A 25160-nucleotide genomic window follows, 5' to 3' on the forward strand; every position below is an offset into this window, starting at 1 on the left:
TAAGGAGGCTTTGAAATATCCAAGTCTCACAGCTGCAAAACACAGGAACAAAATAATAGCAATATGGAGCAGTCAAAAGACATAAATACGCCATCATGTTCAGCAATATGGAGCAGTCAAAAGACATAAATACGCCATCATGTTCAACGTTTTTCTTATTTATTTGATAAAGGTTGTACTTTTATACTGACGTCCCACAGAGTTTCCACGGTAAACGGAAGCTCCCTGTCCTGTGTCACGAGACGTGTGATCTCTGAGTTTTAAGTTTGGATTTTTATTCGAATGGCTGTCTTATTTGTGCTGAATACCAGCAAGTCTGAAAATGGGATGCACGTCTCAATGTTTCCATGTCAAGTATTTTCTAATAAAATTAATTGATTTGAAATAAAATGGTACTAGTTTAGTTAATCCCGTGATTTCGGATCTGAGATCCTGGCTATGCTGTGAAGCCGCTTAACATGGCTGGTTTATGCTGGGCCCCACCCTGGGTTGCTATGGGGCTCCAGATGTCATGCAGGGGTATTTAAGGAGGAGGAATTAGTCCAGAAGGTTAGGTTCCAGGATGACAAGAGCGGAGGACCCTCGGGGAGAGTAGATAAGTGATGTTCCTGAAGTAATAGTATTGACCAGGCCCCCCTGTTTATCATGTTGTAGATAGGGACAATACCCGTTAAGTTAGCATCCCCGAAAGAAGGAATGGAGTTCTGAATAGGTAATGAAATGGAATACGATACGCCATAGAGGGCCTCAGGAAAGAGGGCTCCCGGGTGCCGGCATCTGCCCTAACAGCGGATCGGCGCTAATATTCATCAGTGGCAATTACCAAACAGGCAAGAGGTATTGGAGCAAGTAAGATAGACCAGCCAGGATTCCTTAAGGGGCCAGGAGTAATCGGATTAATACCCATGATGGTTCCGAAGCAACAATGGGGGCTGAGTCCCACACTTACTCAGAGCAACTAAGTCAAAGTACCTTCACTGGAGTGTTATGAGTGGGCACTGATGGAAGAATTGTATTCATGTAGATCTATTATAAAATACAGTACGTTGTTAATATGTGTATGAGTGGTCCATGTCCATGGGACACGAATAAATTACTGTGGTACTACAAACGTTCCTGGTGCCCATTATACTACAACCTTCCTACCTCATCGCCCAGCCGCCTCAATCCAGCCCGAGTCAAGGTAACCCATGCGCAGTAGCCATATATAACACACCTAGCGTTGCCAGGTGTCCGGTTTTGAACCGGACAGCCCGGCATTTTGCCCATGTGTCCGGTATAAAATGAAAGCTAATACCGGACATGTATGTACAGTTGGGTGACTGGGGGAGGAAGGACCGACAGCCAGTCAGAGCAGTTGCCTCCGTTCCCGACTCTCCCCCAGATGCAGGCTCCTCCCTCACGGTCTGTCCCATGCTAAGGTGTCTGCTGCTGACGCGTGCCGGGTCCTCTGACGTCAGTGCCGGAAATCAGCTGGGCTCAGCTTCCGGTGAGCGCCGGTGTGAGAGGCAGGCCCGGCACCCGTCAGCATCAGACACCTCAGCGTGGGACAGACAGGGAGAGAGAGGCCTGCAGCGGGGGGAGAGCCGGGCATTGCGGCAACTGCTCTGACCGGCCGCCGGACCCCTGCATCCACTACCCCCCTCCGCAGCCACCCCCCCCTTTCCCCCCTCCGCCCTTATTCAGCCACCGGGCCCAACCTGACACCATCCCCAAGTTAAGTTTGATTTTTTTATTTATTGGGGAGGTGGGTATTTTTATATGTATTCAGGGGCCGTGGGGGTATTTTTTATATGTATTGGGGAGGTGGGGGTATTTTTTATATGTATTTAGGGGCGTGGGTGTATTTTTTATATGTATTGGGGAGGTGGGGGTATTTTTTATATGTATTGGAGAGGTGGGGGTATGTTTTATATGTATTTGGGAGGTGGGTGGGGTTACATCTTTTAACGTTGTGCCCAGTATTTTTGGACAAGCCACCGGACAACCCTATAGATGATCAGAGAAAGGATCCGTGAAGAGCAGCACTCCAGAGGTCTGATACAAAAATAAACTAGATTTATTTGGACACAATCGACGTTTCGATCCATAATGTGGATCTTTGCCAAGATCAATGTCAACATCACCAGCTGGGACTGAAAGCCCTTGGACCAAAGTACTTTAGAAAGACAATTTCCAATATTGTTGCAGCCAATCTGGAGGCTCAGATAGAGATAGAATGTAACTTACAAAGAATCATCACAAATATTTCCCGTCCAACATGTAGCAGAGTTTTCTCCTCGAAGATTGGTCTGTTCTCACGGGTGACGCTGAAAATACCAGCACCCGCATACAAAAAATAAATAAAAGACAACCATTATTAGTATTATTGTTGCTTCTATCCCTTTCTACCCCAGGCAGGAGGGACTCGCAGAACTCAAAGAGATCAAAGAAAAGGACCAGTCCTGTTTTTTATTTTTTGTTTTTCAAGAAAAAAAGATCCCATTCATTAAATACTGGGGAAAAGATTTGTCAACACTATTTTAGAAAGATATTGGACATATGTACGGTGGACAAAGGAGAAAGACTATTTCAAATGAATTTAGTAAAAAAAAATATATATATATATATATATATATATATATATATATATATATATATATATATATATATATACACATATACACACACACACAGTGGTTGACAAATCACCCAAAAATCTACTCGCCGAACCTAGTCCCGCCCTGCTTGGTGTCGGCCATGAGGTCGCCACGGGGTCAAATCCAGTCGCCACGGGCCTGTATTTTAATGGATTTGTCGAGCACTGTATATATATAAACATGTCTTTCTTATGTATTTTGTGTCTCATAGTGTGTTTGCCTGTTTAAGTGAATAAATGACAATTTATTTCATCAACTCGTTAGTGTTATGATCCCGATATAAAAGGTGTAAATGCCTGGTCTCCCGTGACTTCTTTGCTGTTATCTCCTGGCATATATGATACTTTAGGTTTGAAAATAAAAACTAGCGCTTCTGTATACTGTACACACTAGTACCATCGCACTTCCATTTCTCAGCACAAACGTATTTCAGTTGTGTGTTCCGCCATCACTATTGTTTACAATGTTTTTAGAAACAGACCACAAGAATAAACCATAGAAAAGTGAGTTGTAAGTTATGGGGGAAAGATGGAAGCTTTAGGGACATATATTAAAGACAATTTATAAGAACTATGAACCGTATCCTTTATTCGTTGCAAAATAAACACAGCACATATTGGTATGATTACAATAATCAATAATCACTATTACATTGTAGCAAAACACAAGGCATTAACTGGCTTTAAAGAAGCAGTTCTATGAAGAACTCTAATTTTGGCCCCATACAATGTATCACAACCTATGCAATGCGCTGGTGGCCTCTGGGACGCCGTCCTGCGGCCTCTCTGGGAGGCCGTCCTGCGGCCTCTCTGGGACGCCGGCCGGCGGCCTCTCTGGGATGCCGGCTGGTGCTCCTGCACCATTGAACGATGCTATATCCTATTCCTCACATACGGAGCCTTGACAACCGGGAATTCCAAGGGGTGAAAACACAGCCGCTCTGGATCATCGCGTCAGTAATTAACGAAGCCAAAGTGACACGAGAAACACCAATAACTTCTTTATGTAAATGACATTTTTATAAGAAAACTAAAAATGTTACTGTGTGACGACGGGCTGCGTCACAATGGGACTTTTGAGATAATTGTGCCTTGGAAAGGGGTGCTGCCTTAGGGGAGGAAAAAACACCCCACTTGTGTAATTTATTCACACAACCCCTGTAAGCTTAAACCCCGAGCCACCTCACCATACAGATTTATGTCAGAGGAGTGCTCCTGGGTATGTGACAATGTCTAAACAGAAGGCAGGAGCCCAGATACTGCATCCAACATGACAAATCATACAGTTACAATACGTATCTGTTCTTTTCTCATAAGCGAGGGTCACTTAGTTAAACTATGTAACTATATTATTTGTAATGCGGTTTGTGTCATTTATTGTATTGTATATTTCTATACAGTGTGTATATATATATATATATATATATATATATATATATATATATATATATATATATATATATATATATATATATTATTTTTTAAATTATTATTATTTTTTTATTATTATTATTATTTTTATTCCTCACAACGTTTTCTTTTTTCTACCCCCAACCCCCCTTTTTTTTGTGTAGGACCGTATGTAAACATTGAGACTATACTATTTCTGTATGTATATTACTTTATATTTATGATTGTATCCTTATGGAGGATTGCTTTAAGGCAGCTTTGAATATTACAAGAGTCTAAAAGGGCCACAATGCTACATCCAACTTGACAAATTAATATGTATTTTATCTATATTCTTTCCTTATAAATATGGGCCATTTAGTGTAATACTTTGGCCAAAATATTTTAAGCCTGCAAACCACGTCACGGAAATCCCATTTTAAAAAGGGACGATCCCACTTAGACAACAAAAGAATATTTCTTTGAACAACTTACAAATGTAATGTTTTTTGGATTGTCTGAAATACATACAGTATACTGTATTTTATTTCTTTAGCAGAGACCTTAGATCAGGGATCTCAAACTCAGTTCAGGTTCATGCCTTGTAAGTGGCAGCAGGCTTAAGACGCTTTGGCCAAAGGGTTAAACTAAATGACCCTTTTTACAAGAGATATATAGGTATTGCACTGTGTATTTTTGTCACAATGGAAGTAGCTTTGGGCATTTTTGTTTTATCTCAAACTCAGTCCTCAAGGGCCACGATCAGGCCAGCTGTTATGGATATCCCTGCTCCAGCACAGGTGGCTCAGTCACACAGCCACTGACTGAGCCACCTGTGCTGAAGCAGGGATATCCATAACTGCTGGCCTGATCGTGGCCCTTGAGGACGGAGTTTGAGACCCCTGCCTTATATTGTGAGAGCGCTGCCAGTATGAGTTGGTTTGGCGCCATGATTATGTCAGCAGAACCACTCTCCCTATCAGAGAGAAACAAAATGGAGGAAGGAGAGGGGAAAACCTACTCAAGACACAGTGACATCACACAAAAGGGAGGAGCCGACGGAAGTAAAAGCTTTCCAGGTTACAGGTGTAACACATTAACCAGAGGCGCCAACAACGCATTGCAAAGAGATGATAACCCTGTCCATTATAAACCTCAGCCCATCCTAAAAGAAAACAAGGGTGGCCGTTTTCTCTGCGGTTTCAGTATCACAGAGGGATCTGAAGAACGATTTTGCCGGTGTTCTTGTTGTCTTCCATGCGCCGGTGCGCGTCAGTGATTTTCTGCAGGGGGTACACGCTGTCCACTACCGGCTGCAGCTGAACGGGGCTTCCCGCGGTGAAGTGAGGCAGGGCTTGCTCTGTGAAGGCTTTTACCAGCTCCCCCTTGTACTGCAACACACACAGAACAGACCAATATTAGCGACTTCTCAGTGCTATCGTTTGGGGCCGGGTTTGATCGAACGGTTGTACCACTATGTCAGGGGTTCTCAACTCCAGTCCTCAAGGGCCACCAACAGGTCCGGTTTTAAGGATATCCCTGCTTCAGCACAGGTGGCTCAATCAGTGGCTCGGTTGAAAACTGAACCACTGATTGAGCCACCTGTGCTGAATCAGGGACTAATTGAGACACCTTTGCTGAAGCAGGGATATCCTTAAAACCTGTCCTGTTGGGGGGGGGGGGTCTTGAGGAGTGGAGTTGAGCCCCCCTGCACTGTGTGTTAATGTTAAAGTAATATAACCTAGTAAAGTATTACATTATCTTTCTCACCCATTGTACTGCGCTGAGGCATATGTTGGCACCTAATAAAATCAATGATACTAAATGCCCCAGTGAATGTGTGTAATGGTACTGGGTGGTAGCACTATTCCTTACAACTGTGGTTTATACTCTTTTTACATAATACTATTACCTATTTACTACACTATTCCGTTTATGAAATGTGTTCCTACTTTCCTTCTGCACACTGAAGCATTTCATCTTTCATTTGGATGTATCCAACATAAAACCTCGGCATATCCAAGTCCAGGAGCGCAGACACTATTGTTCTCTGTGGCTGGTCTGTATATATGAATCAGTAACATACATACAGTACACCATAATAAGGCCTTCCTGCCTCTCACCTGTCTCCCCTACAATCTATCCTAAACGCTGCTGCCAGAATCACTCTACTCTTTCCTAGATCTGTCTCTGCGTCTCCCCTCCTGAAATCCCTCTCTTGGCTTCCGATCAAATCCCGCATCTCACACTCAATTCTCCTCCTCACTTTTAAAGCTTTACACTCTTCTGCCCCTCCTTACATCTCAGCCCTAATTTCTCGCTATGCACCATCCCGACTCTTGTGTTCTGCTCAAGGATATCTCCTGTCTACCCCTTTTGTGTCTAAAGCCCTCTCCCGCCTTAAACCTTTCTCACTGACTGCCCCACACCTCTTGAATGCCCTTCCCCTCAGTACCCGACTAGCACCCTCTCTATCCACCTTTAAGACCCATCTTAAAACCCAACTCCTTAAAGAAGCATATGAGTAGCACCGTGGCTCATACTATACACCTCATACATAAAGCTTGGCCCCCTGCAGACGCACTTAGCAGAACTCCCTCCTACTGTGTCTCTGTACGTTCAATCTACCTGCCAATTAGATTGTAAGCTCTTCGGGGCAGGGACTCCTTTTCCTAAATGTCACTTATGTCTGAAAGCACTTCTTCCCATTATGTGTTATTTGTTATTTATATGATTATCACGTGTATTACTGCTGTGCAGCGCTATGTACATTAATGGTGCTATATAAATAAAGACATACATACATACATAATGTAAAAGTGCTGCAACCTGCTGCATCTGTGCATACAAGAGGCTTTTGATATCCTTTAGTCTCTTGATTTTTTTCTACCTATTTAAATGTCTGCAGATCACAGGTGCCCACTTGCCTTGCTCGAGCGAGATCTCAGTAAACTGCCCAGGAGACTCCCCCTTTTCCAAAGCAACTTTGCCAGCAGGTCCCCATGAATCTCCCCGGAGCCCATCAGCCCATACACAACCCAGCGGCCGTCGGTGTTCAGACACTTCAGGTTCCTCTCCCAGTGCGATGCTCCAATGCAGTCCAATATGACGTCTGCTCCAACATCTGCAATAAAGCAGTAATGATGTCCAATGCAACCATGTGCACACAGTTATTCATTATGCGCATGAAAACTGCGTCTAAGGCCGCGATTAGAGTGGCAGCGATAGCGCGCACATACGCGGCACGAGCAACAGACCTCTTCTCTACGAGGCCGCCCATGGAGCGCGCGCGCGCGTGATGAAGCGCGACCACGATTCTCGGCCAGACAAAATTCTGTGGTTGTCGCGTGATGGCCAGGTCACGTGTGTGTGGTTCAGCCAATGAGGGCCAACCGTTCACGTGACGTCACGGCCACGCCTCCCGCGACATCACAATTGCACAGTGCATGGTTTGCACGAGCGACAGCCGCGCGTGACGTCGCGCGCGCGGCCACTAGAAACACGGCCCAACGCATTACGTGCTGCCACAGCAGAGCACGGAGCTTAACCAGAGGGCCACAACCGTGGTCCTCAAATCCCACCAGGCGGCTAGATCCATGTCGGACTCGAAAAATGGCCAATCCCAAGTTAAAAGATAAGCAGCGAAATACCCACATTTTAATAGTCTGGTCGCTTCAATGAAGAGTAAATAGTACTTAAAATCAGGCTCAAATTCAAGTTTGGTGCAGGTTGTGACACATTTCACAGAAGCAAAATGAGAGGTCTTCACAGATATAGCTGTCCACAAGCTTCGGGACCTCACTCTGCTCCAGATGTACTGTAGCAGGATGTCAACAAGCAAAAGCACAACAGATATACTGGAGTATGTGCAAAATAAAAGATAATACATATCCTGTAGGGCAGGGGTCCGCAAACTGGGGGGCATCGAACCGAGTCCCGGGCTTACAGAGGCCCTGCGCTCTCCCCACAACATTTACATTGATTGCCAGGGGAAGAGAGCGAGGCCGCTGTAACGGCCTCTTACCTTCTACCTGCCTTCTCCTCCTGCATCATCATGATAACGCGTTGCCATGAGAACACGATGTCACATGACGCAGCGACGTTTGCAGAGAAGGAGATGCCAGAGAGCAGGTAAGAAGGAGGGGAGGGTGCGCGCGACAAAGCGTTTGCGCACCCCTGCTGTGGGGGATGCTGCTCTCAGTTTGCGGTCTCCTCATTCATCCTAAAGTGATATTAAAAAGTTACGGAGGTGCAAAGACCCTCAGGAAATGAATAAACATGCGTCAGTGATGTGATGTACAATGGAGGTAGTAATATCCCCGTTCTCCATCCAGTGACAATCCGTCCAGGACAAAGTTCAAATAGTCAAATTCCCTTATGCTGTATATAAAAAAAAGGACATAGTGTAAACTATTTAATGCTAACACGCATGGATAATAAATGAAACACACAAGATGCCAGAGCAAACAAGCATTGGGTGTTGTGTCCTGGTTTAATCTGGCATCTTGTAAGTGTTTTTAATTTATTGTCCATGTTAGCATTAAATAGTTTACACTGTGTTTTTTTTATTATATATATATATATATATATATATATATATATATATATATATATATATATATATATATATATATATATCTATTTGAACACTGTCCTGGAAGGTTTGGCACGGGTTGGAGAAAGTATTACCTCCGTTCTGCATCAAATCGCTGAAGCCCGTTTATTCATTCCCTTAGGGCGTTCGCACCTCTGTACTGCAGCATGAAGAAGAACCCGTGCACAGCTATTTGTAAACTGACACGAAGGCCATTTCAACACCTGCAGTTTTCCAGGATCAATAAGAACCAATGAATACACAACGCGGCAGCGTCATATAGACGATGTCCCCATTGTTTTACCATTAACCCCTTCACTGTCGGATGGGGCTGCCCAGAGGCATTTTAGAGCCCAGTATTCCAGTAAGGAGTCAAGCCACTACCCACAGGGGCTCCATGATGAGCATGGGGTGGGAAGTAATGGCGGAAGATGTTGAGCAGGAGAACGGGAGGGGTGCGGGCAGGTGTTGAGGGCCACTGTGCCAGGGTGACCTTGAGATGCAGGACCGGTCAGCGTTCCAGCCGGAGACACATTGCTCTGCAATGCATTACATACCCCATGTGGCACGTCAGATTTCTGATGACTACTTCTTGCGAAAGGGAGGAGTACCACTGACTGAGGACTGCAGGATCAAAGGGTCGGCACGTCAAGCCTGCTGATCACCACCGGTATATAAATATATAACTTGCACTTTAAATGGCATGCTAGTAAACACACAGAAACAAAATAGCGAATGCAAGTGTATTAGGAAGACAGGTGAGCGAGTGTGTCTCGTCAGAGGGAAAGGTATACAGACGAAGTGTACCTGTTCCGGTGAGGAGAGGCAATTCAGCGGGCACCACAATGCAGAAGAAAAAAGTTGCTGAAGCTGGACTGTGCTGTATAACAAATCCTTTAATGAAGCATGGTTAAAAAGAGGGGGGACGCATACCCCTGCCCCTCTAACGCGTTTCACCCGCAAATTGGGCTTTTTCAAAGGTATACAGGTGTTCTTCAAGGCTGCCGATATGTCACAGTGAGAAGTAGATGTCACCTCTATACCGTGTGTTTCTACAGTAGCTTCAGAATTACAATAGGGCACTGGAGTCCAAGATCCCACGCGTGCTGTTTTCTCTAACTTCAAGATAACATCCCCCCATACAAGCACAGCTTGTGCGGAAAATGTGTATCAGGGCTCGGGTGTGCACAGGCTCCGCCCTCTGATCTAGAGTACAAATATTTGTACAACATACTGTATGTACATTTGTACTTGTTTGTGAAAGGACAAATAAAAGGCTGAAACAGAACGGGCACTCCCCGCACTTATGAAAATAAGGCATTGAAAATGCAGTGGGTTTATACATCCTGCAGGAAGCCAACATAAACAGCAGGGAAGACTGCACTGTGATACAGGAATAACACTCGTCAAAAACACTCTTGGTCTGAATCTGACAAAGGGAAGGGGTCTGTGTTCCTTAATTACTGGAACAGTCAGGACAGAACAAAGCACATAATAAATAACCCACAGTGTTCTACACACGTAAGTGGCACTTACATGCCAAGTGAGCCAACGTAATCAGTGATGGTTCAGAGATAGCAGACTAATGTACTCAAGTGGTGCACACACTGTACCATGGCAATATCTTTAAACAGTGTAAACGGTGGGCGTGGGCAGAACATGGTTCTGCTAAAGTGACTTGAGGTCATCAGAACCTCATCGCCCACGTTGCCCACGTCGCCACCCTTGCATGCCCTGAAGCGGGAGATCGCACTCTTATTGGACAAAAACTACCATTCAATTGAATTATGTTGGTTCTATTGTCCCCCACCCACCCTGAATATAACTGAAAAAAACACAAATACAAATAGTTGGGGGGAAAAAACAAAAAAACTTCAATTTAAGTCAGGACTTGAATAACCACGTAAAGGGGAGGCAGGAATATAATAGAAGCCTTAATCTGAGTGTCATGTCTCCAGTATTCTTACACTCACTGCGTCAGCACCGGAGAGGAGGTTGGGGGGCCTTTGGCGGCCTTCTGATAAAAAGGAGGAGCTATAGTACAGTTTCTCTAACGTTTACATTAATCAAGATTGTAGGTCCCCCTACTACCTACAGTAAAGGTAGCAAATAATCTAACAGGGCAATGTTACCCACTTACTGTAACACCTACAGATGCAACGGCCATTATTCGAACAAATCTCCAAATGGAATTTCGGTATATGCCCGAGATCCTTGCGAGTTGCGCCGCGACAGACTAATGGCCCGCCGGAGTAACACAGCAGGGGTTCCTGCTGTGTGAATCCGACCATGGTCTGCCTTTATGAAATAGACGCGCAGTAAGAGGCTGAATCAGTCACTCTAACTGCGAGCCTCTCACACACGATCGCAGGGGTTTTATTCAAATTTCAACATTACAGTAATGTAGCAGGGGGTCTCCGGAGCTGAACCGCATTGATTTCAGGTCCGGGGACCCCCTGCTTCCTGAGTTACAGGCCCCGTTAAGGGGTGCCGGTATCCCCATGTTAAAATCCTGTGGGTCACGTGACCGTGGGATCTAAACAAAGCAGAGGGATACCGGCACCCCATACCGGGGCCTGTATCTCGGGAAGTAGGGGGGTCCCTCAGGCTGAAATCAACTTTGTTCAGCTCAGGAGACTCCTGCTCCCTCACACTAGTATCAAACATCCCCGCCACCCCCAATAAAAAATCATTACCTTAGCGGATAGCTGCTAAGGTAATGAAGCTGCTTACTTTTTATTTGTATTCATAGTGTGCGTGACCAGGCGACTCCGAAGCTGAACAAAGTTGATTTCAGCCTCGGGGACCCCCTACTTCCCGAGTTAGTATGGGGTGCCGGTACGTGATTTCCGGTTTTTACTTTGCATTTAGGATCCTGCTGGGGCTATTCCTGGGATTTCTTCTTCCGGGCTGTGTGTTTCTCTACTACCTCTGCAGGGCGGATGTTGCAATCCCTGTGCATGCCATATCCCGAGCTACACCCCAACTAATATCTATTCCTTTCATCATCTCCCCCAAGATAGCAGCTCACTCCTCACCGAGGGCTTATCCATTACCAGTCTAGGCCGTTATACCGCGAACAAATCTTCACCGCTACTCACCTCGCCTCCGGGACCTCTCGCCCCGCCGTCCGTATCGCCAAGGTAAATCCTTAACTTTACCCCTTACCGTAAAAACCTTCACCTTAACCCCTCATACTAATGCTACCACTTACCCTAAAAAATGTACCCCCTACCCATAAAAACTTAACCCCTTACCCTACAAACCTAATCACTAAATTAACTCTTAAATTAACTTTGATTTGGACTTCAATTGATAAACCTTCGTGAAGGGTCTGGGGGCTGGTTGTCCAGCGGTGGAGCGGCTGCGGCAGAGATCCCTCTGTGGCCAAACGCCGGCGGAGACATGGTCGCGGTGAGTCAACTGCGAGCAAATGTCTGATTCCGTCCCTTACTGCTCTAAACACTGAAACCCCTGTTTAACATGGGACCCGCAATCCGACTGTCCGTTATCCGCCGGCTGTTTGCGGGACGCATTCCGTCGGATAAGCGAGGACTCGCTGTATATTTGAAATATTTCACCTACATTTATGCTTCCCCCCTCACAGAAATGAAAAAGGGGAAATGTAACTACAACGGCTTTGCAGATAATGAGTTTACTAAGTACTAAACTCAAACAGTGCATCAAAAACCAGCAACACAACACAGTCAGGAAGTGACATGCAGCAGCTGATTTGAATGAATGAAAATAGTGTTTTTTATCCACTCTATGTGCCAATAAATACATTTTTCTTACTACACCTGCCTGCCCCCGAGGAGTTATTTTTGCTGTGCGCCGCCGTTTGTCTTCATTCTAGAACGGCGCGGTGATGCAGAATAGCGCAGAGCACGTAATAACGAAACTAAATCTAAAGCGTTCACTCGTATTACATCGCGTGCTTATTAGTCATCGTTATTATCACCGTTTATTAGCAAAGCGCCAACATATTCCGCAGCGCGGTACAGAGTGACCGCAATGGCATCAATAATACGGCGTGCACGTAGAAATAAGGACAGGCGCGCGCAAACAGATACAGAAGGTAAAGGGGGCCCTGCTCCCGAGTGCACACGCTACAGGGAATAATGGGGCAACGTTGAAGGAAAAGATAAAGCGGCTGCCCAGTGTGGGACGGAGTATGGTCCGGCCGCACTGCTGGAGCTATTCAGGTTTGGGGGTGTGGATGTTAGGGGAACGCGTGATAGGCCTCTTTGGAAAGGTGAGTTTTCAGGGAGTTTGTAAACATCTGGAAGCTGGGGGAGGGCCAGATGGTGCGTGGTGGGACATTCCAGACAGAGGGGGCAGCACGGGAGAATGCGCAGGCGGGAGCGAGAGGAGGTAATAAGGCAGGAGGAAAGGCGGATGTCGTGGGCAGAACAGAGCGGGCCTTTAGTAATACATTTTGGGACGAGGGATAAGCTGTAATGGGGGGGGCAGCGTTGTTGAGAGCTTTGTAAGTAACAACTAGGGTTTTAAATCTCATTCTAGAGCAGGGGTGCGCAAATTGGGGGGCGCGTCCGAGATTGTCTGCTGGGGGCGCAGTGTTCACAGAGACCCCGCGAGCATCCCGAAGGCGCTTAAATGAAGTGCCGGGGAAGGCCTCCGTAAAACTGCACTTACCTTGCCTCAGACGGCTTCTGGAGACACGTCGCCATGGCAACGTGGCGTCAAATGACGCCATAGCAACATGACGTCCAGATGCCGGATCGAAGGTAAGAGGGGGGCAGCCGGCAGGGAAAAAAGCTTGCACTCCCCTGTTCTAGAGGATGTAGGAAGCCAGAGTAGGGATTTGTGTATTGGCGCAGCAGAAGTAGAGCGCCGAGAGAGGTAGAGGAGTCTGGCAGCAGCATTTTGGATGGATTGGAGTTGGGACGGGCAGACGAGGGGAATACCAGCTAGGAGAAGGTTGCAGTAGTCAAGGTGGGATAGGATAAGTCAGCGTATTAGGATTTTAGTTTCATCATGACTCACTCACATACATGATGAAAAGGGTGAAGGCGGCAGGGCCTATTGAGGGCTTCAATATGAGGAATGAAGGAGAGGGCAGAAACAAAAGATAACCCTAGGCAGCGGGTTTGGTGTGTTGATGAGATTGTGGTATTATTTACAGTGAGGGAGAGTTTGGGGTAGGGGTGGCAGTGGAAGGGGGGAAAGATGATGCATTCTATTTTGGACATGTTAAGGTTCAGGTAATGGTGGGACATACAGGAGATTGCAGAGAGACGGTTGTGACACAGGGCAAGAAAGAGAGGGAGGGGTAGATTTGGGTGTCATCAGCATAGAGATGACATGGAAAGGCAAAGGATTGTATTAGTTCACCGAGAGAAGAGGTGCACAGTGAGAAGAGCAGAGGTACAAGGACAGAGCTTTGTGGAGCCCCAACAAAGAGTGGGTGAAGAGGAGACACCAGAGAAGTAAACACTAAAAGAGCGGTTGTAGAGATGAGACGTGAGCCAGGAGAGGGCTTCATCATGGAGGCCAATGGTCTGGAGAGTGTTCAAGTGAAAGAGGTTATCATCAGTGCTGAAGGTAGCAGAGATATAAAGGAGAATTAGTAAGGAGAAATGACCCTTAGACTTTGCGGTGAGTAGGACACTTTTGTTAGTGCCGTCTCGGTGGAGTATAGAGAGAGGAACCCAGACTGCAAAGAGTCAAGCAGGGAGTTGGAGGAGAGAGTCAGGCAGTTGTATAAAAGTTGCTCAAGTAGCTGGGAGGCAAAGAGGAGAAAAGAGATAGGGTGGTAGTTACTTAGACAGAGAGGCTGGATTAAGAGAGGGTTTCTTTACAATGGGTGCGACGAGTGCATGTTTCAAAGAAGATGGGAATTTGCCAGAGGCGACGGAGAGGTTAAAAAGGTAGTTACGGTGGGGTTTTGTGTGCTAAAGAGGGAGTGAGTGGAGGAGATGTGAGGGAATAGGATCAAAGGGGCATGTTGTAAGGTGGGATGATGATGAGCATGGAGACCTCATCCTCAGTCACAGGGGAAAATGAGCCGAGAGTGGATTTAGGTGTGCGAGGTGATAGGGGTTGCGTGTTGAGCTTTACATGAAGAGATGTCATGTCTGATGGACTCAATCTTATCTGTGAAGTACTGTAGGTGACAAGGTCTTGGGCCGTGAGGAAGGAAGAGGGTGAAGGTGCGGTTGGGCAAAGAAGGGAGTTGAAGGTGGCAAACAGGCATTGAGGATTAGAGGACAGAGTTTGTATGAGAGAAGAAAAGTAGGTTTGCCTGGAAAGGGCAGTGTTATAGGAGAGTAGGAATTTATAGTGGCGGAAATCGGCTTTAGAGCGGGATTTCCTCCAGTAACATTGAGCAGTGCGTGACCACTTTTGGAGGTAGCGGGAAACGCTTGTGTGCCACGGCTGTGACTGTGGTGGCAGCAGCTGTCTTGTCTAAGGCTGATGAGAATATGCTGTTGTATAGAGAGGTTGCTGCTGTTGTATAGAGAGGTTGCCATTTCTGTGCAGGAAAGGTTACAGATGGGAAAGAGGAGAGGTTGTAAAGATATTGAAAATTGGAGGGGTCTAGAGCAATGAGAAAGGAAAGGGTGTGTTAGAGCGGTTAGTAGAAGCGGGAGTAAGCCAGGTCAAGGGAGTGTCCATTGCAGTGAGTGGGAGACGTGGTCGACTGAGAGAGACCGTAGGTTAGACAGATAAGTTGGGCAGCTGAGGTGGCAGTGGGATTGTGAATAGGTATGATAAAGTCTCCCAGTATGACAGTAGGTGTCAGAAGAAAGGAAGTGAGGGAGCAAAGCTGCAAAGTTGCCAAAAAATTGGGATGTATGTCCAGGGGGACGACAGATGACAGCGACACAGAGAGAAATGGGGGAAAGAGATGGACAGCGTGGAGTTGGAAGGATGAGAAGGAGAAGAAAGAGGAAAATGGGGGTGTGACATGAAATGTGTAGCGTGGGGAAAACAGTCATTGATAAGTTATACTCATATTAAAAATGTTCCTGCTCATTAGTCATTGATAAGACAAAGTGGAACTTACTATTTGTGAACTCGAGGCACTTTTCACCGAAGTCGTCCTCTTTGTAGTTGAATCCAGCGGCCGCTCCGAGTTTCTCTGCCATCTGCAGCTTCTCTGGCGTCCCCGCGGTTACAATGGGAACTGCCCCAGCCAATCGGCAGAGCTGGATGGCCGCCGTGCCAACTCCGCTAGCGCCAGCGTGTACCAAAACTGTCTCCCCCTTCTGCACTTTGCCTTTAAAAAGATGGAAAACCGCCAATTAGAATACAAGAAAACTATAAGAGGCTAGGTAAAGATTGTAAAAACACTCCAACGCATGTGATTAATGTGGAGACATTGAAATTGTATTTTGTTTTTTTAATCCTCACTTGCACAACTTTTTTTTCTTTAATGTGACAGTCACCTACATTTAACCTATTAAACATCCCAATGCCATTAGCTCACTTCGGTTGTAGTAGGGACGGTCCCTTTAACCCTTTGAGTGCCCCAGGATGGAGTTACTACGTCAGGGGGACTGGCACTCCGGGGACCCTCTGACGTACTGATTACATAATGACCGTTGCTCTGGTTTGATCACGTCCTGCGTTCCCACGGAGCACAGTACGCCATCTAACCAGTGAGGAAAGGTAGGCCCCTCCTCTTCCGTTTTCTCCAAAATGGCCGCCGCGGTCATGTGACCGCTATTGAATTATAAGACAAGTTAAACTGTAGAGGTCTTTCAGCCGCAGTATTCCCCCCCCCCCCCCTCTTTTTAAAGAGCTGGGAATGCTCATGGGGCGTTTATTATACGAGTTAATCTTATATAGGCTTGTGTGGGGGGCAGGGAGGGGGGAGATAGCTGCTTTATGTGCTAGTTGGCACTGCACCTTTCTACCCTTTACCGCAGCACAGATCTGCCCAGCAACCAATACCTGACCCAGTAAATAGTACAGATGCTAATCTGGACAAGTACAAGATTACGTTCCATATTTACTAAGCAGTGCTTTGCCATAACACACCTCTCTGTGCCGGGAGACACAGTGAAGTCTGCTCAAGTACATGGTCAGGTAGGTGTCTTCTGGAATAGCACCGTTTAGTAACATGGCCCATTCAGGTTCACACTTAATTTTCTTACTAAAGCAACACAAATGTCTTATTGCAGTATTCTGTTATCATACTAACCATGTAACTAATGCTTTACATCTCAGCCCTAATTTCTCGCTATACACCTGCCCGACACCTGCGTTCTGCTCAATGATGTCTTCTCTCTGCCTCAAGCCCTCTCCCGCCTTAAACCTTTCTCACTGACTGCCCCGCACCTCTGGAATGCCCTTCCCCTCAGTACCCGACTAGCACCCTCTCTATTCACATTTAAGACCCACCTTAAGACACACCTGCTTAGGGAAGCATATGAGTAGCTCAGCTGGCAGATACTTTACACCTCATACATAAACCTTGGCCCCTTGCAGACACACTTACTAGAACATCTTCCTACTGTCTCTGTACATTCTTCCTACTTACCAATTAGATTGTAAGCTCTTCAGGGCAGGGACTCCTTTTCCTAAATGTCACTTTTATGTCTGAAGCACTTCTTCCCACTATGTGTTATTTGTACTATTTGTTATTTATATTATGTCACGTGTATTACTGCTGTGACGCGCCATGTACATTAATGGCGCTATATAAATAAAGATATACATACATACAATGCTAGTATATGGACAGCTAAAATATGGAAAAACCATACAGTCCAGATATAAGCGTGGACGTTGGTAGTGACCTGACACCTTTACTTCTCCATTAGGTACCTGAAACCTATTGTAAGTGAGCTCAGTGCGTGTCTCCTCCACACCCCTCTTACTAGTACCCATGTGCCCTGATAACCACATGTCAAGTAAAATAAGCCTCACCTACAAGGTGGAGCAGCTGGAAAGCAGTGAGCCAAGCCTCCGGGACAGCAGCAGCTTCCGTTACGGTGATGCCAGGGGGGATTGGCATGAGGTGGGCCGCGGGTACCGTGCAGTATTGCGCATTGCCTCCCCCGGACAACAGAGCCATCACCGGATCTCCTATTTTCCAGCGTCCATCAGCGCCCGGACCAAACCCCACCACTGTGCCTGCGGCCTCCAGACCCAAAATGGCGCTGGCTCCAGGAGGAGGAGAATATTTCCCCCTTCTCTGCAAAACAGGAATAGGTCTGGTGGGGAACGTCACAAAATACCACGGGGCAGGGGAAAGGGGCAGTCTTCCCAGATACCGCTTCATGACATCCTCTGTTATGCTTTTGGTTCTAACCATCATTTGATTGCCAGAGGTGTCGTGGTGCCTGAGTGCCACGGCCCCTCCAGCACAGTCACGTGTCCGCGGTGGCCATTTTGGAGAAATCGGAAGGGGAGGTACTCTCCTCCTCCTCCGTTTCCTCACCGGTATGATCGCGTCCTGCGCTCCATGCAAACGCAGGACATCGTCATCTAACCAAGGAGTGGGGGGGGAGGAATAAGCCCTTTGACCAGGACCATGCTGCTAAAGACAGAGGTCATTACACTCTGCTCATATTACTCGACCTCTCTGCAGCATTTGACACTGGACCACCCTCTTCTCCTCCACATTCTCCATACTCTAGGTATTCGGAACAAAGCTCTATCCTGGATCTCCTCTTACCTCTCCCATCGTACTTTCAGTGTCTTTTCTGCTAACACCTCCTCCTCCTCTGTTGATCTCTCTGTGGGGGTACCCCAGGGCTCTGTCCTGGGACCTCTTCTCTTTTCTCTGTACACACTCTCTCTAGGTGACCTAATCACATCTCTTGGGTTCAAATATCACCTCTATGCTGACGACACACAAATTTACTTTCAACCCTTGACCTTATTACACCTGCTGTACAGACCAAAGTTTCTGAATGCATCTCGGCGATATCATCCTGGATGGCCCTCCGCCGACTTAAACTTAACATGGCAAAAACAGAGCTCCTTATACTTCCTCCCAAACCTGGCCCTAGTACCTCCTTCCACATTACTGTTGGAAGTACTATCATTCACCCAGTAGCCCAAGCACGATGCCTAGGGGTCACGTTCGACTCCTCTCTCACATTCTCCTCTCACATTCGAAACGTATCTAAAACCTGTCGCTTTTTCCTCCGCAATATCACAAAGCTACACCCTTTCCTCTGTTACTCAACTGCTAAAACTCCGACACTGACCCTCATTCTCTCCCGTCTTGATTACTGTAACCTCCTGCTGTCCGGCCTTCCTGCCTCTCACCTGTCTCCCCTACAATCTATCCTAAACGCTGCTGCCAGAATCACTCTACTCTTTCCGAATCTGCTGCGTGCACAAGAAGTGGGTTGTGCTATAATGCTTTTTCCACCATGCAATCTGTAATACCTAACTAAAGGGAAAAAATTACTTTGACATTACCTTTAAATATTAACGTTTTTTACAACGACAAAAAAAAACAATAAACCCCGAGGTAGGAGCCAAGTGGACCCCTTGACCAGGCTCCAAGCGGCCACATTGCAGGCCTGCCAAATAGTATCACTTAGGGATGCCAGGTGGCGTCTCAAAAATACTGGACACAATGGTGAAAAGTACGAGACACACATGCACCTCTTTCCGCTCTATGCGGTTTCCTCCTCTTCTTGGCCCCACCCTCAGGCTCCTGACACCTCCTACCGATTGGCTGCTGGGTAATGTAGCCAATCAGGATGGAGGAAGCTGCCCAGCCCCCTGGCAACAGCCCTGCTCTCTCCCTGCTCAGGGAAATCCCGCAGCCCCCCCAAGCCGGCCAGGTCACTATGTCCAGAGAGGTAATACTGGTATACACATACATGTCCATTATTACCTCTAATCTTGTGTATTATGTTGTACTGACATTAAACAGCAGTGATGGGAGTTCTAGGCCTGTTTCTGTTTAAATCCTGGGTTTTCAGACTATTTGTGCAGTGTAAATACAATCAAACGATTATTTTCCCGTCTGATTCTCTGCCTGAAAACTTCACCGGACTGGTCACTTAAGAAGGAAGAAAAAAATTGGATGAAAATATTCTCCCGTTTGTGAATATATTTTAGGGTAGATATCACCCGTGGGCTCCTCTCTTCCTTACAAACTGCATTCTTCTACAGTACACATTCCCGTCAACGTGTGTCTCCAACATATCCCCCTCAAACCTCGTTCATAAAGGCGCGCTCCCCCACAATGACGGAGTCTGAAAGCGAGCTCCTTGCGATGCCCTTTATAGCAGATTACCAATTTGGTTTTGTTTTTATTTTAATGTGAATGAAGTCTGCCATGAAGCGTTTATACGGCAGAACCTGCTGTTTGTTCACTCCCCTCCAGCAGGCAGCACAGAGCTGTTTTCCGTGAAGCCTGCAAAGGATCTCATCCGAAACAATATCTTCATCTTCTCAGATAAGGTCCACTGCGGTTTTCCTAAGTGAGGGGGGGGCTTACAGCAGCAGTCATAAATAATTTAAGTTCAACCGGAGGGTCTCAAGGGCCACCAACAGGTCAGGGTTTTTCAGGCTATCCCTGCGTCAGCACAGGTGGCTCAATCAGTGGGTCAGTCAAAATGACTGACCTGTGCTGAAGCAGGGATATCCTGAAAACCTGACCTGTTGGTGGCCCTTGAGGACTGGAGTTGGCCACCCCTGCGTTAAAACAACGAGCATTCACTTGGGGGGGGGGAGGGGAGGGGACATGGCTACTACGTCTTGGAGCACGCAGGGTACCACAGCCTGTGACGTAGTAGCTATGTCCCAGGGCACTTACAGGTTTAAACTCGGTGGCTACATTACTGCAAAGTCTACAGCGGCAATCCATGCTACTGGGTTTTTTGGGTAATTATTTTGATCTAAACCGAGGTCTCAGGAGCTGCACTGCGACAGCTGCAATTCCCGGGGGGCCCACCGGCTCCTAAAATATTACTCCCCCTAGATTTTGTTTTCTTCTGCAGGGGAAGCAATATGTCGGCCCTGCTCCAAATCAAGGGTGGCCAACTCCAGTCCTCGAGAGCTGCCAACAGGTCAGGTTTGCAGGATAACCCTGCTTCAGCACAGGTGGCTCAATCAAAGACTGAGCCACCTGTGCTGAAGCAGGGATATCAGATAATGAACCAAAGACATTTTTTGGCAGGCTGGTAAAGCAGCTACAAAGTGTGTTACAAACCTGAAGTAAATCGGCCCGGTTCAGAGCGCTGGCCTGGATCTGTATAAGTACTTCGCCTTCCTTCGGTTTAGGTGCAGTTACCTCTTTGACGTACAGATTTTCCGGCCCTCCCGGAGCATCAAAAAAGGCAGCCAACATTTTATCTGCGAGAAAGGAATGGTTCAGTTCATCGCCAACATCACTGTGAACCAACGTTTCGGTCATTTAATTAGACATTAAAAAAGTTATGGTGGGTAAAACAAAAGTGACAAACCCTCCAGCGCACAGCAAATACAAATACCCCTTGTGCACACACTCAGACAGGTCTGCAACCCTGCCTCTCCCCATTCTCTCCTAGCATGCAGTGCTTCCACTGAAGCAAGGGATTCTGGGAAATATGCAGAGCGAGTCACTCTTTACCTCTTGTCCACTTTAAGGCTGCGGACCGTGTGAGGAGACACGCGCATGCGCGCTCACGCTCGGCGGGTTTAAATACAGGTTACCTTAAGCACGCGTCCAAAGTGCTGCTTCGTGCGTGCGCACGTGCGCTTGGAGCAGTGCTGTGCTTGGAGAGACATCAGAATTTGTTTTTCCGGCGCTATGGTGAGCCAATGAGAGCACAGCAGTCACAAAAACCAATCAGATGGAGCGGAGGATATGACATCACTTCTCACTCCAGTCTGACATGCCCCACTCCCGTCTGTGGCACGCCCCCCCCTGCTCGAGCACGCATTGGGCTGCGTCCACGCTAGCGCTGTGCGCTTGCTGAGTTTAGTTCCTGTAATTTAAATTGTCCCGTCCTCGCCCATGTGGTGCGCTCGTGCGCAGGCACGCACGCTTTCCCAAGCTTGGCAATTGGGGAGACAAAAAAAAAAAAGAGACTTTGAAGCACGCTCAACAAGCCCCCATGTGCGCGCTTACAAAATAGGCAGGACACCCGGCTCTCATGCTTGGAGAGTTGGCGACGTCACCGCTCTCAAGCATGAGCGCGGTCAGCGCCAGCGGGGACCCAGCCTTGAGCAGGACAGCCAATCGCTTCCGCTCAGGCAGACGCAGAGGTCACGCCTCGTGAGCGCGTCTCCCCACCCTGGCCGCAGCATTACACAGCTTTTTCAGCCCAGCCTGGGGCAAAGAACCGCACAGTTAAAAAAAAAAGGGTAAGGATGAGGACCTGAGTTGAGCACCCTTGTGGTAATTTCCCCACCCCCCCCAAAAAAAATACAAACTTACCTACCTTGGGGATGGTCTCTGGCCAGGCCCGGCTGCCGGTCCCCTCGTTCCCGCCGAACCTCGGCTCTCCCCCGGCTGTGGGCCTCCCTGACACCAAACACCGTCCCGCATTTCTGACGCCGCGAGCGCCGGGCCGCTCTCTCATGCGGGTGCGAGCCGGAAGCTGAGCCCAGCTTGCTTCTGGTTGCGCGCCAACGTCAGAGGGGCCCGACGCGCGCTGAAGTCAGAAACTCTGTGTGGGACCGTGTGGGTCTCAGCGAGGGAGGCCCACAGCTGGGGGTCAGAACCGGGGGCCCGGCGGCAAATAGAGGACCGGCCGCCGGGCCCCGCCAGAGGTTGGGCCTAACTGGCAGCGGCGGCCGGCCAGGCACCCCGCAGCCGACGGGCGAGAGACACTTGTCTCTGCTCTCTCCCCCGTCGGCGGTTCTGTCTGCGTGTCATAAGGGCCGGCGCTCTATACCAGCAGTGACCAAGTGCAGTCCTCAAGGGCCACCAACCGGTCAGGTTTTAAGGATATCCCTGCTTCAGCACAGGTTGCCCAATCAATAGCTCATTCGTTGGCTTAGCCACCGGTGCTGAACCAGGCATAGCCTTAAAACCTGACCTGTTGGTGGCCCTTGAAGACTGGAGTTGGCCACCCCTGCTCTCGGGGCTCTACGACTTCCAGCGAGCTGATGTATCCTCCACTTCACGAGAGGGGAGCCTCCCGCCATCATCCGATCGCAACACCAAGCGATTGCGTTGCTGAGCGCCCCGAAGACGGTTGGCACCTCCGGCACTCGCTGGGTGCCCGAAGCACTAACCCATTGGGTGCCCAAAGACGTAGCTGGCACGTTATGGGGTCTGCCACTCCGGGGACCCCACCACGTAGCAGCTGTGTCATAAAATAATGACTCGTTTTCGTAGTGGGAAGAGGACTCCCCCTCCCCCTATGTTATCACCGACCACGTGATCGCGGTTATCCCCGGAACTGAAAGGGTTAAACTGTCCTCAGAATTACTCGTTATTATTATCCGCCCTGTTCTATGTTGCACTGGTAAATATTAACCTGTAACAGCATTGCAGAGCTATATATACTGTATAGACCTTGGCCCCTTGCAGGGCGCAGAACACCCTCCTACTGTCTCTGTCACATCTCCCCACTTAGATTGTAAGCTCTTTGGGGCAGGGACCCCTTTTCCTATTGTTGCTTTCATGTCTGCAGAGCTGATTCCCATCATGTGTTATATTATTATTATGCCACGTGTATTACTGCTGTGAAGCGCTGTGTACATGGATGGCACTATGGAAATGAAGATATACTTATATATTACACACAGAAATAACATTTTAGGGGGCAAAAAAAAGCAGCATTACTAGATCATGTTACTCTCTTAAGTTTGACCCCCCCAAAAAATGAGGCATGTCACCCCAAATAGGAAACCTCAGAAGTCCCCAAGAACTCCAGATCAGTGACTTACCTGCCATACAGATCAGTGACTTACCTGCCATACAGATCAGTGACTTACCGGCCATACAGATCAGTGACTTACCTGCCATACAGATCAGTGACTTACCTGCCATACAGATCAGTGACTTACCTGCCATACAGATCAGTGACTTACCTGCCATACAGATCAGTGACTTACCTGCCATACAGATCAGTGACTTACCTGCCATACTAATCACTGTGAGATGTCAATGTGCCTCTGCAGAGGGGAGTATCCCAGCCAGTTACATTGTAACCCACAGAAAGTCCCATCCTGCAACAGAGGGGCGTCAATACTTACAGCTACTGCACCCAGCCGGATTCCTAAATACACGTACTGTATGTACCCTGCACATATTTCATACACTGCAAAGTTAAGATTTAAGGTAACTTTTTGGATTTCAAGTCTGCTTTGAGCGCAGCCAAGAGTGAGAAAGCTCCTTATCCCCCTGCCAGTAAGTACACTAAATGGTTTGTTCCTACCCTGTATCAGCCTATGTCCTATGCTTATTCATACACTTACTTCCATGTTATGGAAAGTTCATCTGAGGCTTTGGCCCGGATCCACGAAGCTCTGTTAAAGCAGCAGTCCAAGCTGCCGTATTAAAAATGTTTGATTTTGTTTCCTTTTAATATTTGTATCAATACAATCCACACAATGAGAAGTAATTAGCTAAGTTGATGATCGATCCATTCTCCTGTGATCGATTGGCGAAGATTCGGCTCGGGGGTTCACTAAATGGCTGTCAGTGCAGCAGAAGAGGACCAAAGATGCAAAGTTCTGTGGGGAAGATCATGTGACCAGGAAGTCACTAGATACAATTGGTGCACTGCTAAAGAGAGGGCGGGGCTCAAAAAGGGGTGTGCCAGAGCCTGTTTCACAAGAGGAAGGGGATGTGACTTTGTAAATGGTTGCTATAGAAACCAAAAATGCTTATTACATTATAATACATTAAAAATGTCATTCAGATGGGTTTTTTTTTTAAATGCTACAAGTATTTTCTCATAGTACAGAACTGATTTTTTTTTTTTTTAAAAACATGTAGGATATTGCTTGGTCTGCAGCTTTACATTTAAGTACTGTACTGTATTGTCATTGGGCTCCAATTTGAACCTAGTACCTTTCAGAAGAGTCACTGCATTTTTGGACACATTTTGCTACACTAGGTTTTGTGTTAATTACTGTACACATTTTTCCTAGTAAACAGGGACTAAGGACTCTGAAGTTAAGACCTTAAAATTATTCTTGGAGTTGGAAGTGTATTGGAGGTGCAGTGCGACAGTTTTTTTGGGAGATACTGTATTGCTCATTTTGAGTGCCCAGCAGAGAGGTAAAAGAGCTAGAAGCACAGATGTAGATAGATATATTGTTCATTATTCCTCCAGGAAACTGCAGATGGCACGTGCCTGGCAACTGCCTGCCCATGGATTCACCGCGACCAGACTAATTGCTCAACAGCAGAGGTCCCTGCTTCAGAATTAGGGTGACCACCCATCCCCCTTTTGCCGGGACAGTCCCGGTTTTTCGAGAGCTGTCCCGGTTTCCTGTGTGTCCCGGAAATGTCCCGTTTTTTCCTCCACGATCCCCGTTTTTTTTTAGCATCGCCGGCGGTGCATGAGTGATTAGCTGCAGTGCGCGAGTCTGCGGCGGCGCGGAGGAGGAGACTGCAGCAGCCCGGCTGGTAAGTATTTTTTTTTTAATGCCCCCCCC

The 25160-nt window shown here is 47.4% G+C and overlaps 1 protein-coding gene across 2 annotated transcripts; it reads right to left on the reverse strand.

Moving 5' to 3' along the window:
* Positions 1-4880: 4880 nt before the first annotated feature.
* TP53I3 (tumor protein p53 inducible protein 3) lies at positions 4881-24146 on the reverse strand. Of its 2 annotated transcripts, XM_075598474.1 has the most exons (7): positions 23973-24146; positions 23634-23723; positions 20773-20915; positions 17520-17787; positions 15652-15864; positions 6955-7151; positions 4881-5418 (listed from the first exon to the last, which is right to left on the reverse strand). In XM_075598474.1, exons 2-7 carry the CDS (start codon positions 23638-23640, stop codon positions 5236-5238), a joined length of 1011 nt encoding a protein of 336 aa, XP_075454589.1. In that variant the 5' UTR covers positions 23641-23723; positions 23973-24146; the 3' UTR covers positions 4881-5235. The 2 variants fall into 2 exon arrangements, with proteins under 2 accessions (XP_075454589.1, XP_075454587.1); XM_075598472.1 differs by lacking the exons at positions 23634-23723; positions 23973-24146 and adding an exon at positions 23751-23825.
* Between the last annotated feature and the right edge of the window lie 1014 nt (positions 24147-25160).

The sequence above is a fragment of the Ascaphus truei genome, chromosome 4 (assembly GCF_040206685.1).
Source record: "Ascaphus truei isolate aAscTru1 chromosome 4, aAscTru1.hap1, whole genome shotgun sequence".
Lineage (NCBI taxonomy): Eukaryota > Metazoa > Chordata > Amphibia > Anura > Ascaphidae > Ascaphus > Ascaphus truei.